This window comes from Bacillus rossius, chromosome 18 (genome assembly GCF_032445375.1).
Source record: "Bacillus rossius redtenbacheri isolate Brsri chromosome 18, Brsri_v3, whole genome shotgun sequence".
Classification (NCBI taxonomy): domain Eukaryota; kingdom Metazoa; phylum Arthropoda; class Insecta; order Phasmatodea; family Bacillidae; genus Bacillus; species Bacillus rossius.
Genome location: NC_086345.1, coordinates 5,262,812 through 5,279,894, shown reverse-complemented (window position 1 = coordinate 5,279,894; position 17,083 = coordinate 5,262,812). Strand labels below are relative to the sequence as shown.

General features: G+C 38.8%; 1 protein-coding gene across 3 annotated transcripts in view; it reads left to right on the top strand.

The window, feature by feature from the left end:
* The window catches only part of LOC134541341 (ubiquitin-conjugating enzyme E2 W), a 129,168-nt gene extending 118,212 nt beyond the window's left edge, over positions 1-10,956 (top strand). For all 3 annotated transcript variants that reach the window (XM_063384763.1, XM_063384762.1, XM_063384764.1), the window contains one exon: positions 276-10,956. In XM_063384763.1, the coding sequence (XP_063240833.1) occupies positions 276-289 (14 nt within the window). In that variant the 3' untranslated portion in view covers positions 290-10,956. The remainder of the gene's footprint in view (positions 1-275) is intronic.
* The last annotated feature ends 6,127 nt before the right edge of the window (positions 10,957-17,083 follow it).

Sequence of the window (17,083 nt, the reverse complement as noted above, 5' to 3'; positions counted from 1 at the left end):
TACTTATCGATGCTTCAAAAAACCACATAAAGATAAAGTTTGAAGATTTCTACAAAAGTATTTACAGTTAAAAATCAAATATATATATATATATTTTTAATCTGTGCAATAGTAGATATATTACAATATTAACAAAAAATGCATAAAAATGTTTTAGTGATATTTATGGTATGATTATATCGTTCACTGGAGTCTTCCTATGCAAAACATAAGAGGGCTATTGTGAAGAGGATATATTCCGCTGATTATAACTTTGTTGTTGTTTTTTTTTGCAGATGACACAGTATAGTGGCCAGAGTGATTTAGCATTTCAAATTGACAGTGCAAGAGAACATCTGTAAATATTTCTACAAGTCAACCGAGAGAAACAGTTCCACGTGGCTTTAAAGTGAATTCCATGCCTTAAAATTTTGCGCCAAAGCACCGAGGACACGAGTGCTTGGTTGTAGTTCCCAACAGACTGGACGTGTGTGTGGAAAGTGAAGTTCCGATTGAGAGATTTGTTTTATCATTCCTTCGCGATAGCTCCGTTAGTTTTACGCTCAGAAAATGGACATGTACAAGGGCCATATGTTTGTAAAAATTTGTGTTATGTTAAGTGATATTTATGTTTAGTTCGTTGTATCACATGTTGCTGTTTTATTTTATCTTTTAATTTTTTCTCACAGTTTTTCAAAACTTTTTATTCTCTGTGAGTTTTCCATTTTCAGCTTATCTTAAGCAAGCGAGACAATTTTGTTCCTGTATATAATTTGTGAACTAGGTACGAAACAAATTAATTTAATATTTGAAGTGTTGCGACCAGAATTGTTACATATTGCTGCTGTGTCTTATAAAGGTGTTTTTTTTGTACCATGTGAAAAGTACTATTTATGAATGTTGATGGAAAGGTATCTCTGTAAAATCTTAAGGAAAAAAGCTTTATTGTTACGCTGTTTAATTTTATCGTATAACTTCACTTCACTGCAGTTTTTTGGGCTGTTGTAAATTTGCAGAAAATGAGTTTTGTGTAATAAATGCCCTGCATGTTATTATTTAAGTGATGTTTCAATGGAAGGTTAGCATTTTAACACCTGTCGTTGCTGTTATGTGCAAATGTTTCCACATTATGATTTTATAAATTAAACATAAGTTTTAAATCTGTGTTCTCTTGTTATCAGTCATGATGTTTCAAACCTAAGCCAAAAGTCCTCATTTTCTTTAAGTGACATTCATTTTTTTTAAGTGTGTGAGCTCAATCATTACCAATTGTTAAGTATTAATAATTAAGTTTTGACAAATAAAAACCAAAACCTTTTATAGTTATAATGTAGACAAGTAAAAATAAATTACAAAAACCATAAAAAATAATTTATAAAGAGTTAAGGCTTTTTTAAGCAATGCAGTTATTAATTTATTTTTCAAATGTTTCAATTTCTCAGTGTTTGTCTTAAGTAAAAAAATTCAAAATGGAGTTAATATTTTTTAAATGTTTACTGTATTTTTTCAGATATGTCTACTCTTTCTTGTTATTTTTTTGTGTCTACTTATATTTACAAACTCAGATGTAATAATGGAATTTAAGCTATGGAATTTAACATAGAGCAGACAATATTATCTAATTTACAAACATACTTTTTTACTGTTTAAGTAATGTAAGCCATATTTTTTTATTTTTATGTGGGTTTAAATAAATCTTTCCTTTAATAATGATTTACAATTTTCAAAGCCTACAAGACAAACATGCCTGTTGTTTATTCATAAAGCATTACATATTGGCTAACTTTCATTAGAACATAAACATCATATTGCTGATTCTAAATGTTGTCGTAAACTGTATTAGTAATATTTTTAAATTTTTGTTTAGAATTTAAAAAAATACAATACTTAAATTATTTTTACTGTCTAAAATAAAGTGCCAATGTTTATGTCCATCGTCATCACACCATTATTCCTTCAAATAATATTCTTGGTGTCAACTTCGTCTCTACGTCAGCAAGCTTAGATTCTACTTAGACTTTTTCGAAACTTTGAACACCGGTAATATTCAGTGTTTACATGAAACGTAATACTATACAAACTTTTAAAATTGTTTTCATTTATTTTAATTAAGGTCTTAAACCAATGAAATATACAAATTCATATTGTTTTATCCATAATTTTTGGAAATGGTTTCATTTACTGTAACCTTCTGTCTGTCTGCCCAAAAGGGGAAGTTTTTTTTATACAGAACTGACACACACAATGCTGCTGGCTGCTTCATGGAATAACTGAAATATCTCTAAGAAAAACTTATGTTGCTTTGTTTTAGTGTTGAAATTCATGACATTATTGAGAACTTTGTAAGGCTGTTAAATTAAAAAATATATATACCTCGTGATAAATAATGTTGCAAAATGTTTGGAAAAACTGGTCCACAGGATAGCCCAATCGTTTCAATCATTTGTCTATTTAATTACTGTTATTTACACACATCTCTAGTTTTACTACATTGCTATGCTTCACATCTAAATTTCAATCCAATATCCGTCCAAAAAAGGGAAGTAATCTAATTATTAGGGACAAGATTATGTGGTGAATTGTGATAAAACCGAAATAACATTAAAAAGCATGTCAGAACATCGTAAACACAAAATGCAAGTTAATACATCATATTGCACCAAAATGTTTGTTATATCATAGAACTAAGTAGTATTTAACTAAAACTTAATTCAAATCTTAAAAAAAAAAGTAATCTTAATGTTAGAAATTCAAGTATTATCATTTCTGAACAAAAAAATTGCACCAAAGTGCATGGATCAGAAAAATTATAATAATTTTTTTTATTCTTCATCTCATAGTGAATCAATTTTAAACGACAAATGCAAGCTTATTTATTTATTTTTTGTTCGGAGTGTAACTGTTCGAGTTGATCAATTCATTAGAAATTATTTTATCATAAAAATTTAATGGATAAATTTTGACCACTATTTTATTGGAGTGGATATTAAAAATTAGCATTTATAAAAAATAAAAACAATAACACCTAAATCTTATGTTTTGAAAACAAAATTTGATTAAAAATAAAACCATAATTTCCTGCCTCTACTAATTTTGTACTCAAAATATTACCTTGTGATCAAAGTCGTCTTCCACACTTAACCGCTAGTATCGCTAGACATAAATTCTCATTGAGGTGTTGGGCTAACACAGCCGGCGGGAATGGCTAAGTAAGCATCCGGTAGCTTTACGACTGTGCTGTAAACCGAGGTCCTTTACGTGACGCCTGGAGGCCGCAGCCTGACTGTCCAGAGGCGCGGGCGAGACACGGCAGTGCCGTGCGGTGGCTGTGTCGTGACCAGCGGCAGCACGATGACTGACGGTAGCAGGAGTACCTTACAATCAGCCAGCTCTGGGCACCACGTGCTAGCTGCCCCGTGCCAGTAGCTGAGCTAACATATCAGGCATCACGCTTCCAGTGGCGTTTCCAGGATTTGTGTATGGGGGGTGTTGAGAAGCATGCCACCCCCCCCCCCCCCCCCCGTAATAAAGCGGGGGGTCCGGGGGTCCTCCCCTGGGAAAATTTGGATTTTAAGGTGTAAAATAGTGCTATTTTAGCAGTTTTCAGTACTTAAATTTAAATATTGTAATGGTAAAAATTTTATTAATTTTAATATGAAAGAATTAGAAATTAATTAAAGATTTGGTGCGGGGGGGGGGGGGTTTTGAACCCCTAAAACCCCCCCCTGGCTATGCCCCTGCACGCTTCCAATGCACCAAACAGACTGGCCGTCTCCGGAAACTACTTCTCATAACGATAGTAATTACATCATGAAGTATCCAGCATCATTGATTTTTTAAAGTGAAAATTTTTAATCCTACGCTCTGTATTTTCTTCTTGTATTGGGTAGACGGCAAAAAAAAAGTGTTAAAAAATGTGACATTTATATCTCATTATTATTAATATTTTTTTTGCTGTGTAACATCTTAGCTCTTGGTATATGGCATTTGGTATGAGTAAAGTTGTGAATGGAATGGAAATGTGTTACCACGGTGCTGCCACCTGTGGCCGGTGGCACGAACCAAAGTTCACAAAGCCAAAAGGAAACTTTATAGTATTACCTGTCTAATGAATTTCAACAAGATGGGCATTAGTTAAGTAAAATTTTTTGTCGAAAATCAGGTCCAAAGCCAAGGTTTAGTATTTTTTCAAGTATTTTTCGTTTTTAGTAGAACCGTTTCATTATATAGTGTCCCTCTAATCAAATGATTAGATAGTCAATAGCTGCTCCGTCAGTGAATTTTAGCTAAGGGTGCGAAACTGCATGTGATTGACATCAAGAAATGTATGTAGTTGAAAACTCATGAAATTCCCTCTGGGAAAAAGCCAAATAAAAAAAAAATAATTTAGGCATTATTTTCAAGAATTTTACGTAAAATTTTGTGTCAGAGTTTTGCATTGTAATTGTATGTATTTGCAACTTTTAGAAAGCATGAATTTTCTTGTTACTGAGGTTAGATGTTACAAATCTCTGGTGAACACTGAAAAACTGGCTCAGATGTTTCTTTTTATATAATGAAAATAAAAAAAAATAACTCTGCTTTAAAATAATTGTGCTATCATTAGAAGGTTTCATTTAAATATTAAATCATAGATGCCAGATACCCTGATGCACCTCTTTGTAATTATTTCTATAAAAGAGTCTGTAATGATCACTTATAAGTAGTTTACTTCACAATACATTTTGTTCTCAATTTTGTGGAGAATGTGGACTCAGCAGTCATTTTTTGAGGTACATATTCATATAAATTCTATAAAAAAAATTTAATAGATATTATTGTGCCTCTGTATAGTTTTACAGTGTCTATTGCCTCAATTTTTTTTTTAAAACTGATCTATAAGTTTGGAAGTACTGCTTTTACATCTTGACAATTTAGCAAATGTTAATATGTTAACAAGTGTTATTGATCATTCTCTAGCTGTACTTCACCTTACACCGGCTACGCTGCATTTTACCTACAGCCTAAAGGCTAGTTTAGTTTCAGTACTGAAGAATTAGCCATATGGATTTGTCCTGTCCTTAAAATGTGACGCTTTGTAAATGCGAACTACATTTTCATACTGTTAATTCTTACGTACTCAATCATAAACTAGAATTTAAAAGTACATTGTGTTGCCATGTTTTTTTCTGTCTTTGCCACTTCTTTTTTGCAGTTAGATTCATATCCTGAAGTGAAATTCCTGTAGTTTTTCATCTTCTATGTGATTGGTCGGAGATAACAACAAAGACAATTTTTTGTGTTTATGTTTCTGTGCAGTCATCTATTAGTCTATCAAAAGGATTGAATTAATTGAAGTTCTCACTAATTCATAATGTTTGTTAAGCTAATCGTTCATGATGGTGCTGATGTTGTTAGCTAATACATTGTTGTATTTTTTTTAACTGCTGCTTTATTTCATTTTATCACTTTTATTATTTCACTCAAGTAATAATATTTATTTTGGTTGGAGAAAGTGTCTGAAGATATGGTATTGTGGTACTAGTGTGGCAAACAACCTTTTTTTTTTAAAATTTGGTTTCTTCTCTAGGGAATTTCATGTGTTATCTGCTTTGCAAAGACATACGTGAGAAGTTTTGGAAGTGAACTCAACTGAAAAATAAATTCTTACTTTCTATTTGAGAATAAAAAAAGTATATATTTTTATTTTAATGAAAGGAAATTAATACGTGAGGTGTTTTCTTTGATTCAGCTGTGTTAAATTCTTCAAGCTAAACAAAAAGAAGCATTAAATTATTTTGTGTTGGAGAGTTTAAGTAGGGGAGGGTGGGGAACAGTGAACCATTTTTTTTTAATTTGGCAATTCAGCAAAAAATTATGTTACATTTATATTTTTGACTTTGTAATTGGTTTTGACATATATTTAACTTTTAAGTGCACTTGTAATATGGTTAAAATATATTTTTACTTTTACTTGAATTTCAACTTTTTTTTAAGGTGCACTGTGGTTCACTGTGCCCCAGTCATGGGGTAGAATGAACCACACACTGGGGAACTATGAACCATATTTTTAATTTACATAAATGCATTATCAAACACTACAAATACACAAAAAAAAAAACAGTTTTACATTCATTACCCCAGGTATTTAACAAAACCATCACAAAAACTAACTGTCATGTTGAATTCCTTAGACAAAAAATAGGTTTTAGCTAATATCCAAGTTATTAAAATAAATACCAAAACTAATGTATGAGTTCTCTCTTTTGGTGACGCCATATTGTTTAGGGTTTTGTAGAAGCATCTTTATACAATCATCAGGTAGTGTATATATTTTGGTGTCTTCAAGTAGATGGCAAATAAAAATGTCCTTCCACATTTGTGCTTTTCTTTAAATATTTAACTTCGAAATCACCATTTTCGTCCTTGTCTTTGACTATTTGAGCCACATAAAGAACTTCTATCTTCGGGTGTTACTCATCTTTCAGCTACCATTACCTAATAATAATGTCATCAGTTGATGACATTTTATCATCAAAAGATTTTATGGCTTTCCATCATCTGAGTCTGAATCAAACTTAATTTTTTTTCTTGCTTTACTTGTGTCTTTGTTTTTTTCCCCCTTCTGTTTAAATTTTTTCCTTTTTTCGATTTCATTTTTCACTGATGTGTCTGTTGCTATAATACTCTTGCCTTGTTTCCTTCCCCTCTTTTTTTTTCTGTTCTTCAGCATTAGGATATGGCCTTATATCAACTGGGGAGCACTTAGGAATAACAGATTTTTCTAATCCTATATTTGGTGTCTCCTGCAGAAATTTAACAGTTGAAGAAGCTGTGTCCATTTTTGGAACTAAACTTGATTGGTTTGCTGAAACAGGAATATTTAAATCTGTTCGTAATTTACTCGTGTTGCTTTCTATAGGTCTGTCATCTGGTGAAGACGTGAAGGAAGTAACTTTGTCAACATCACAAGCAGGTGCTTGGGATGTGATCTCACCTGATGGAAAATCTAGGTTAATGCCAGTATCATCATCTTCAGGTGGAGGTCTGTCAGTAACCTGACTTGGTGCAAAGTCATCTTCTGTGAATATATGACGGTCAAAAGGATAAATGCCAGTCTTCTTAAAGTCAGATTTTATGTTTGAGGAGTTGAGAGCTCTATCATGTGCAGTGCTTACGCCTTCTACAATATTGTAGATGGTAACAGGCAAAGCTTTCCTAAAAATAACAGACTGTAGTGCACCTGCATAATATGTCTTGAATGGCCCGTAACAAGAAACATCCAGAGGTTGGAGCCTATGTGATGTATGAGGTGTTAGAGTGAGGATTGTCACTCCATTTGTTTTAGCAATGTCTAATGCCTTTGGATCCAAATGACTTTCATGGTTATCTAAGATTAACAATGATGGGTTGTCCTTGCTACTTGTTGAGTGCTTCACAAAATGTGTCATTACTTTTGCAAAGTTTTCTCCAGTCATCCATCCACTTTTCTCACTTAATGCTAACGTGCCACATGGTGCTTTCTCAAACATGACATCTGTAACTTTCTTTCGAGGAAAAATCATTACTGGGGGTAACGAATTTCCAGCTGCATTTACTATACAATTAGTAACTAGAATCCCCTTCTCTTCACTTGTGGCTTGGTTCACTTGCTTAATCCCTTTGCCCGCTATCACATTTTGCAATTTATCTGGTACAGTTTTGGTGCTGGTCTCATCCAAATTAAAGATTCTAGTACCATCACAAAACTTGGGTTCTCGCTGCAAGACCTCCTGGAGGTTATCATAAAACATGTTTACATTGTGCCTGTTAAAAGATGTTGCACGTGATAATGAGCAACCTTCTGGTTTTCTAATTGTCAAGGTGGGATTCCTCTGTCTGAAACTATAGAACCAATCTATACCAGCTTCCTTATTTCTTTCCCAGTTGTCTGGCACATCAATGTCATTACTCTTAGCCAAGTTATATGCTAGCTGACGACATTGTGTTGTAGTCAAGCCATAGCACATATTTGCACACTTAACCAAATAATCTACTAACTCATTTTCTTGCTGGGTAGTGAAAATTTTTCTGTTGCAATAATTAGGCTCAAAGCTCATGGAAGCAGCATATACTTTAAAACATACCTGCGAAATGTGGGATACACTATACCAAACGTCTCAGCAGATTTTCGTATTGAGTCTTTCCCATTGTTATGGTCCTCGAGAGCTCTTTTCATCAACTCTCCATCAGGTTGACGAGTTGTTTTCTTCTTTGGTTTTCGAGCCATTCTATATAATTAAAATGAATCTGAAACAGAGAAATTATTATCATTCAAATATGTTCAACTAATTCTGTATTATAAATTTGTCAACAAATTTATATTAACACCATGTCAAAACCAACATTATTAAACATAAGTTGCATAAATATATCCTTAAGTAATTATCTAGAACAGTATATGTTGTTAAGTAACATTCATTAACAAACATTAACCAAAATTCATTATTTCAAAGGTGGAAAATAAATGTGGGGTACAGTGAACCACTGGTTCATAGTTCCCCAGTTAAAATGGTTCACTGTTCCCCATGATACCAAAATGAACAAATTTCTCATTTTTAAGTTATGTTAGGTAACCAGGAGGTTTAAAACATACATACACATTATAGAGATCTATGTAGTTGAAAAGAGTATTACATCCAATTTATTAATTAAAAAACATAAATGTTATTAAGAATATAGTTAAGTAAGACAAATTCTTGTTTCTTACCTTCAAAAATGAAAAAAAAATCCACACACCAAAATGCAGCATGGAGCTTCACACATTCTTAAACAAATAAAGGAACTTTTACTGCCAAACTGCTCTCTTGCATTAATGTCAAAATTTCCTTAATAGCAAAACATATTTTTTCATTGGTTCACACTACCCCATGGTTCACAGTTCCCCACCCTCCCCTACATACATATTAAACCTTATGGTTATCTCAGCAGGCTTTAAGTTCAGTGACAATGTTGTAAAGCTGATGAGTGAACAGCTACAAGGAATATTGTGTAATCTGTAGCTGACAGTATGGTTTCTTTGAGAGTAATTTTATGTGTTTGCTGCATTCGTTAAAGCACACCAATTTTTTTTTTTAATGGCAACAGTCATAAAATTTTACTTTGGAAAATTTTATGCTTGGCACATGAAATAATTAATAGGGATGGCCAATGAAATCCTCAAATACATTAAATCCATAATATTGGAAGGATTTAATATTTGATGAAAAAGATTCCAAGAAAGCTATAAGAGGAAAAAGAGAAAATTAAAAAATTCAACACCGATAACCTCTGAGGTTTACTAGGCAAATTTTTTCCTTCATACCTATCTTGTTACCATTCCTCAATATATTGTACTTTTAACATGTAATTATATAAATGAAATTACAATATGTATTGATTCTTGAAACACATTTCGTGAAACAACCATTTAAAGGGTTGAATGTTTCCATACTGTAGTTAATTTTTTTCATTGATTTTAAATTATTTTATTTTGGACACTTGAGACTAGATTCAGATTCGAAGGGTATATTTGAGGTACTCTCCGAGTTTCAAATTTGAGATTCGGATTCGAGGAAATTGGGATTTGACGAATCACTTTTAATCAATCACAAAATAGAATGACAACCTACTGTATGAACTGAAAGTTGTGGATTCACATTCATAGGTGCATCTTGCAGTTTGATTTTATCCACATTGTGTGCTTCGAAGTTAGTGTCTTGGAATCTTGCTCTACTGGTTTTGTTGAGGCGATAAAAATGCTTTAGCCACATGCGTTCACCACCTAACTGTTCTTACCATGTGTGTGGTTGTGTGTTGGCATGCTGATGTGAGTGTGTTCACGAGTGTTTGACAAGCACAGAATAAAGACCCTTAGTTGTTAGGGACTGTCAATGCTTCATTCTCATCTCAACTCTTTGAGGCTGTTATATGGTAATTAAACCAATATCACAGGAGACACAACTCCTAAATTCCAAGAAAAACATAAAGAGCTATGACATTAATTTATGTAATTTTGATTTCATAAATTTTAAAATTCTCAAGTTGGAATTTTGTATATATCATAGTGTACAGCTGTGGCATAGAAACATTGAAAGGAAATATAAGATAATCAGGCATATTTTTTTTATTAATATTACATAATGATATTGCAATAATAGGATGGTGACTAAAGGTAAATTCAAACTTTTCAACTAGATTAGTGCCAGGTGGAGACAATTTTTTTTTCATTTTTATTAATCGATTTATGTCAAATAATTCCAATAAAATGTTTTGTTTTTTATTTACATAAAATTCAAATACTGTAATGATTTCAGTAATTTTATATATTTATGCAATGCACTAGTGATCTAAGTACAGTATTCATAAAAATAAAAAACATTTCAACAGAAACATAAATTTTTCCTTACAATAATAGTTACAATATAAATCCAAAATCTTAAAATTCTTGACACAACTCGCCACCCCTCATCAACTGTAATGACCTCTATGTACTTGAGATGTTAAGTTTTAATTAATTATTTAATTCATTCATTCAGTTTTCTTGGACTATGTACTAATGTAGAAATGCATTGGCCTTTTAGCAGGGAATGTCCGAATACAGGTACTTATAAAAACTGAAATGACAAGTTAAAATGCATTTTAGTATAGTTGTGAAGTAGTTGTGCATAAAAACCAAGTACAATTTTTACTGTCTAAACAATTAGTGTACTAATTCTGTTAAACATTTTGATCATGGAAAGTGATTCAACATGTTGATTGGTGTGCCAGATTAATTATTATGTTTTATGACATTATATGTTGAAGAATAAATGAAGCTTGGCACACACACTGGATCAGAATTTTAAAAATGAAGTAAAAATGTTTTCAACTGTTAAATACCATAAATAAGGACAAAAATGGTTTTTGTCTGCAAATTTGTATATTTGTAAATAATGTATGTATGTGTATGTAGATGTAAAATATATAATTTGAAAACAGTAAAAATGTATTTAATATTTTCGAATAATTCCTTTCCAAAATAAGGTCAATGGCTGGTGTTAATTTTGTGACTATTATTACGAAACCTCAAGAGACCACAATATTGCAATTTGGATTAACTTTGTTCGTATTAACGTAACTACTACAAAATAATTTTTATTTATTTATTTTTTCAAAAATTCTTGATAACTTGTAATGTTTGATTTTAATAAATTTATAAATTATTTATTCTATATGATTGGTTGAATATAAAAACAAAGCTGTTTTTGGAAAATTTGCTTTAAGAAGATAACTTACAGAAAGAAGATAACTTACAGATTTTTTTATTTTTTTATTAAGGAATAATGATATGCAATTTCTGCTTAGGTGCACCTGTGGTTCCAAAAATAATATTTGTACTGTGCAACCTACTCTTCATAGGATTCACTACAGCAGAATGCAACAAAATCTTACAAATTATATTCAGTGAGACCTGCCATCATGGGCGCAAATCTGTAGGATTTCCAGGGGGGGCCCGTGAATTCTGTGGTTTAAAAATTTTGCGCTAGAGGTCAACCGAAACAAGTCTTCTCTGGATGATAAGCTCGTATGTTATACACTTAATTTTTACGTAAGTGATATTAACAATAAAGCAGAGCAACATATGTTTTAGTAATTATTAATTAATGACTATAAGAAATGATCTCTCAAACATGTTTGAATAATTTGCTAACCTAAATACATAAAATATCCATGAAAAAATCTATTAAAATAATATACGTGAATATAACGCTGTCCTTCCGTCTGTATGTCCGTCTGCCACCAGGCTGTATCTCATGAACCGTGATAGTTAGACACAAATACTAAAAACATAGTAAAATAAATATTTAAGGAGGTTCCCATGCAACCAACGTGATTTTTTTGTTCGTTTTTGCTCGATATTGAAAACGGCAACAGGTAGACGCTTGAAATATTCACAGAATATTTAGTTATATATTCACTTTAAAATAAATGATTAAATTAAAATAAAACAAAAATTTAAGGGGGCTCCCATACAACAAACGTGAAAACAGAATAAAATTTCACAAATGATGTATTTCTGTTGCCGCTATAACAAGAAATTCTAAAACAGAATAAAATAAATATTTAAGTGGGGCTACCAATCCCATACAACAGACATGATTTTTTTTGCCGTTTTTATAGATAATGGTACAGAACCCTTTGTGCGCGAGTTTGACTCGCATCACATAATTACTGCGATTCAAATGCTGTTCGTGAAATTCTTTGTTCACAGTTTTTGATGCGCCCTAAAAACCCAAAGCTCCAAAGCTAATAAACGGATAAACATCAAATGAACGAATCATATTAAAACACTTAAAGACTATTTTATTTAGTAAAGGCATCAACCAGGTAAAAAAGAAAAAAACTTAATGACACAAATGAAAAATCTCGGTGATAGAACTATGAAATTTATCCTACAGCTAATTGAACCACATACATTTCTCGGCTTATTTTTAGTATAATCAGTATTTTGGCAGTGAATATTATTTAGTTAAAATATACCGCTTGATTAGTTATTAAAGAGACGCGTTTGCTTCCTTATTAACTTAACTACGGATGTGTAACGTTTAAATACTTCTTTCTCAATCTTACTTCTGTTTACTCGTGCAGTGTTACAGTGACGTCGTCTGGCCGACGACCACCCCAGAGCCCGACCTGCACCCGCCAGTATACGCTCCCGCTAACGGAACACACCCCTGGCCATGGCCCACCCGAGTCAGGCGACCCGAACAGCAATCAAAGACAAAGCCGCGGAAACCTGAGTAGACAAGAGAAGAACCGTACCCATTCCTCCTAAAACATTAAATTAGGATTTTAGCGACAATAAAATCTCTTCCAGACACACCCGTTTGGAGTCTAGCGTAATGAGGTCACGCCTGGCGCGAGAGAGGCCGAGCCTCCCTCAGACGCCATGCCAGTTCGGCAGTTCAGCGCAGCTCATGGACCGGGGCGGACCTACGTCCCACGGAGAGGCAACATCCTTTGTCTACATTGAAAGTAACGTCCGGTAACTATAGCCACTAATTAACCAAACCCCTTTTATTACTTAACCTCTCCGTGAGTACCCGGTCCCTTTTTTCGGTCCCGGACCTAATCCGGCCGCATCAACTTAAGGACACCCCGCACCACACTTGGTCAACGGGGCTGCTCTTCAGCATACGGCACGGGCCGTCTCCCGCAACGTACAGAACTTTGTTTAAGGTCACGCGCACGGCGCTGACCACAAACCCGCAAGGGAACTTGGACAAACTTAATTGCGGTGCGTGTTTCACCACAGTGGGCACAACACCCGCGCCGAGACATTTGCATACGGGATTGGCCGTCTCCAATCGCCCGCCCCTTAATTCAGTGTATTTTTGTATCCCGTATTTTGTACTGCTAACTTACGTTACCCGAGTAACGAGTGCCACGTAACTTGTGCGCGCCCCCTTAATCCAGTGTATTTTTGTATCCCGTGTTTTGTATTGCTAACGTACGTTACCCGAATAATGAGTGCCACGTAACTTGTGCGCACCACCTTAATTCAGTGTATTTTTGTATCCCGTATTTTTTTTGCTAACTTACGTTACCCGAGTAACGAGTGCCACGTAACCTGTACGCGCCCCCTTAATTCAGTGTATTTTGTGTCCCGCCTTTGTGTTACGAAATTACGTTACCTACGTACCCAGTGAGACGTCTGAGACATAACAGCATCCGAGGCCACGTAACGCGGAACACAAACAATAAGGCGCCACGGAATAACAAGTAAAAACCCCCCGGGGACCTCTGTAGAGTGTTGTATCGTGTACGACTCGCTCCTCTGAATAAAAGGTACGACACCACCACCTCAACTCCACGTCTCTTATTTAAAATCATCTCACGCAACACCGCCGCCGGCCCTAGTGGGCCATGCAGGGGCACATACATCCACGACCCCAAATTCACGACTAGAAACGAGCTAGTCTGGCGCCCACCCGGACAACACAGATCAAGAACCGCCTTTTCCCACTAGGAGCCACACCGGGACTCGAGCCCGAGACCCCGGACGACGGCATTTGGCGCCCGCTGCGTGGGGCAGAAAATAACGTGAAAAAAAATTATTTTTTTTTTTCACTTCTGGACATTTTCGAAATAAATTCACCAACAGGCGACAGCGGAGACACGAAACGGCCATTTTGGACACAGGAAGGGTCGAAGGCCAGACAGACCGGCGCGACGAGGCGAGCGGACAAAGGACACTCCAACCACCCCCACCCCCGCACGTCATCACGGCGAGGCGAGCAACGGAGCGACGTCACCACCCCCACTCCGCGCGGACCGTTTTCGCCTCCTCTTTGTGCGGCTGTCCGGGCACCTACCCCCACCTCGTCACCCCGCTTCACGCTCTCCGCTTCGGGCAACCATCCCGATACCCCCACTCCGCGCGGACCGTTTTCGCCTCCTCTTTGTGCGGCTGTCCGGGCACCTGCCCGCCGCCGATCTCAAACCCGCGCGCTACAACACGCGCCCAGACTACGAACAGCCCGTCACAGACGGCGAACTTGAACGTACAACATACAGCTCAACATGCAGGCACCACCTACAGACCTCGTGTGCACGCGTTGCCTATTACCAAGGGAAATAGACCTATTGACGGGATCACTGCCGTGGTACAGGACATGCCAATGCGCGAACACCCGGGACAACGTCACCGAACAGACCTGGGGCAAGCCCTGGAGCGAGATGTTACTCGGCGAGCCGCACACCCAATTACCGTGGTCATGGGCACCGCTTAAGACGGAGGCACAAGCTAACGTCACACTGGGAGGCATACTACCGACTATGGGCCTCACGAGTGCCCGGACCAATCTGGCACCCAAATACATCCCACCACCAAGCGCAATCACCGGACCAAACACGGGGATGCATACACGCAACCCGTGCTACACAGGGAAGTTAGCACTACCCGAGTTCAGCGGAATAGGGCACGAAGTACCCAGAGACTTCCTAACACACTGCGAGGTTAGACTGGCACGGTCCGGAATACCGACCGATGAATGGTCGGGGCGAGCGAGCGAACAGCTGAAGGGGACCGCCCGCCAATGGTGGACCAACTGGGGACGCTTCGGCATGCCCTGGGAGGAGTTTGCCACGTCATTCAACCGCCGATTTGACACGGAACACGCACTGGTCCAATGCACGACACAGTTCTATGGCGAACGCCAACGCGACGGCGAACCCGTCGAGCAGTTTCTGGCCAAGAAAATGCAACTGTTCAATCGAGTAGCACCCGGCGCCGCGCCAGCCACCGCGCTCGCAACCATTACCACCCTCCTACACAATGAACTGCAACCGTTCATGCGGTGTTACCGCGCAGAGGAAGTCGAGGATTACGTCCGACAAGCCATAGACACGGAACGGAACATCCGGGGACTGCGACACTACGACCCCCCGAACACCGACCGGGACCTGGCCAGACGCCCAATGGGTCAGAGAATAGCCAGCGTCCAGAACCGGGAAGCAGGGGGCTACCCACCCGACCGCCCGCGACGAGCCATCGAGGACGCACCACCACCTGGTAGGCCCGATGGGTCATCGACACAGCAGGAACCCCCACTACCGCGATACCAGTTGGGCTGCCCCGCAGGTACCCGCCACTGGCATGTCGACTGCCCACGCCGGCAAACACCACCCTTCACCAACACGTCGGGAAACGCCCACCCGGGGGCACGGCGGTAAAAACCGCGCCTCCGAATAACCCGAGCCAACCCACACCCGCCGCGGAAGCAGCCACACCGCAGATAAACCAGCTAGTCCGCCCTCGCGACGGCCTACTCCGTATCCCAGTGGAAGTCAACGGGCAACCCACGGCGGCCCTGGTAGACACGGGCGCGAGCCACGTGTTCGTGGCCCCCCACCTGGTACCCCCCGGCGCGCTGCAGCCCCACCAAGCCGAGTTACGGTTAGCAACCAGCACGCAACCGGGAAGGACAGTGGGGCAAGCCGAACTCGAGGTACGCATTCGGGACGACGTCACCACGGTAACCGCCCTAGTGGTAGAGGACTTACACGAAGGGATAGTACTAGGCCAACCATGGTTAGCGAGACAAGATGCGGTGATCGAAATGAAACCCAGACGAGTTTACATTGGCACCCGCGAGCGGCTCACGGTGTACGCCATAGGCACTACCCCCGAGAGTCAGGGGGAGAAAGTAACCTTAGACCAGTTCCGCCACAACGTCCCCCACGAGTACCGAGCAGCAGTGGAACGCGTGTTGGCAGAAAGGCAGGACGTCTTCGCGGTAGCCGACCCACTGAAACGCACCACCATCACCGAACACCACATCCCGACCACCCACGACAACCCAGTACACGAGGCCCCGAGAGGCTACGGGTTCCGGGAGCAGAGGGCCATCCGGGAGCAAGTGGCGGACATGCTTCGCGACGGGGTAGTCGAGCCGTCCAACAGTCATTACAATGCTTGCGTCGTATTAGCCCCAAAGAAAGACGGTTCGCTACGCTTCTGCGTCGATTTTCGGCCGCTAAACGCGATCACGATTAGCTCACCCCCACCTCAAATCAGCGTCGACGCCGCCGTAGCCGGACTCGGCCGCGCGAAAGTCTTCAGTACGCTCGACCTGAAGGCTGGGTACTGGCAAGTGCCCATACGGGCGGAAGACAGGGGGAAAACCGCGTTCACGATACCAGACGGGCGGAAGTTTCAATTTCGCGCCATGCCTTTTGGGCTAAAGTGCGCACCGGCCACGTTCCAGGGAATGATGACCCGAGTGTTGGAGGGGTACCTGGGCCGGTTTGCGATCGCGTACCTCGACGACGTGATCGTCTTCTCCGAGACGTGGGAGGACCACGCCAGACACCTGGCGCTGGTCCTAGAACGCTTGGCCACACACCATCTCACGGCCGCACACCACAAGTGTCATATCGGGACCCAGGAGGTCGAATTCCTGGGCCACCTAGTAAGCGCGGCTGGCAACCGACCCCAACCCGTTCACTTGCGCAAGATCGCTGAAGCGGCACCACCGCGGACGAGGAAGCAACTCCAACGGTTTATCGGCCTGGTGAACTGGCTCAGGGGGTACATCCCCGACTTCTCCCGTACCATCGCACC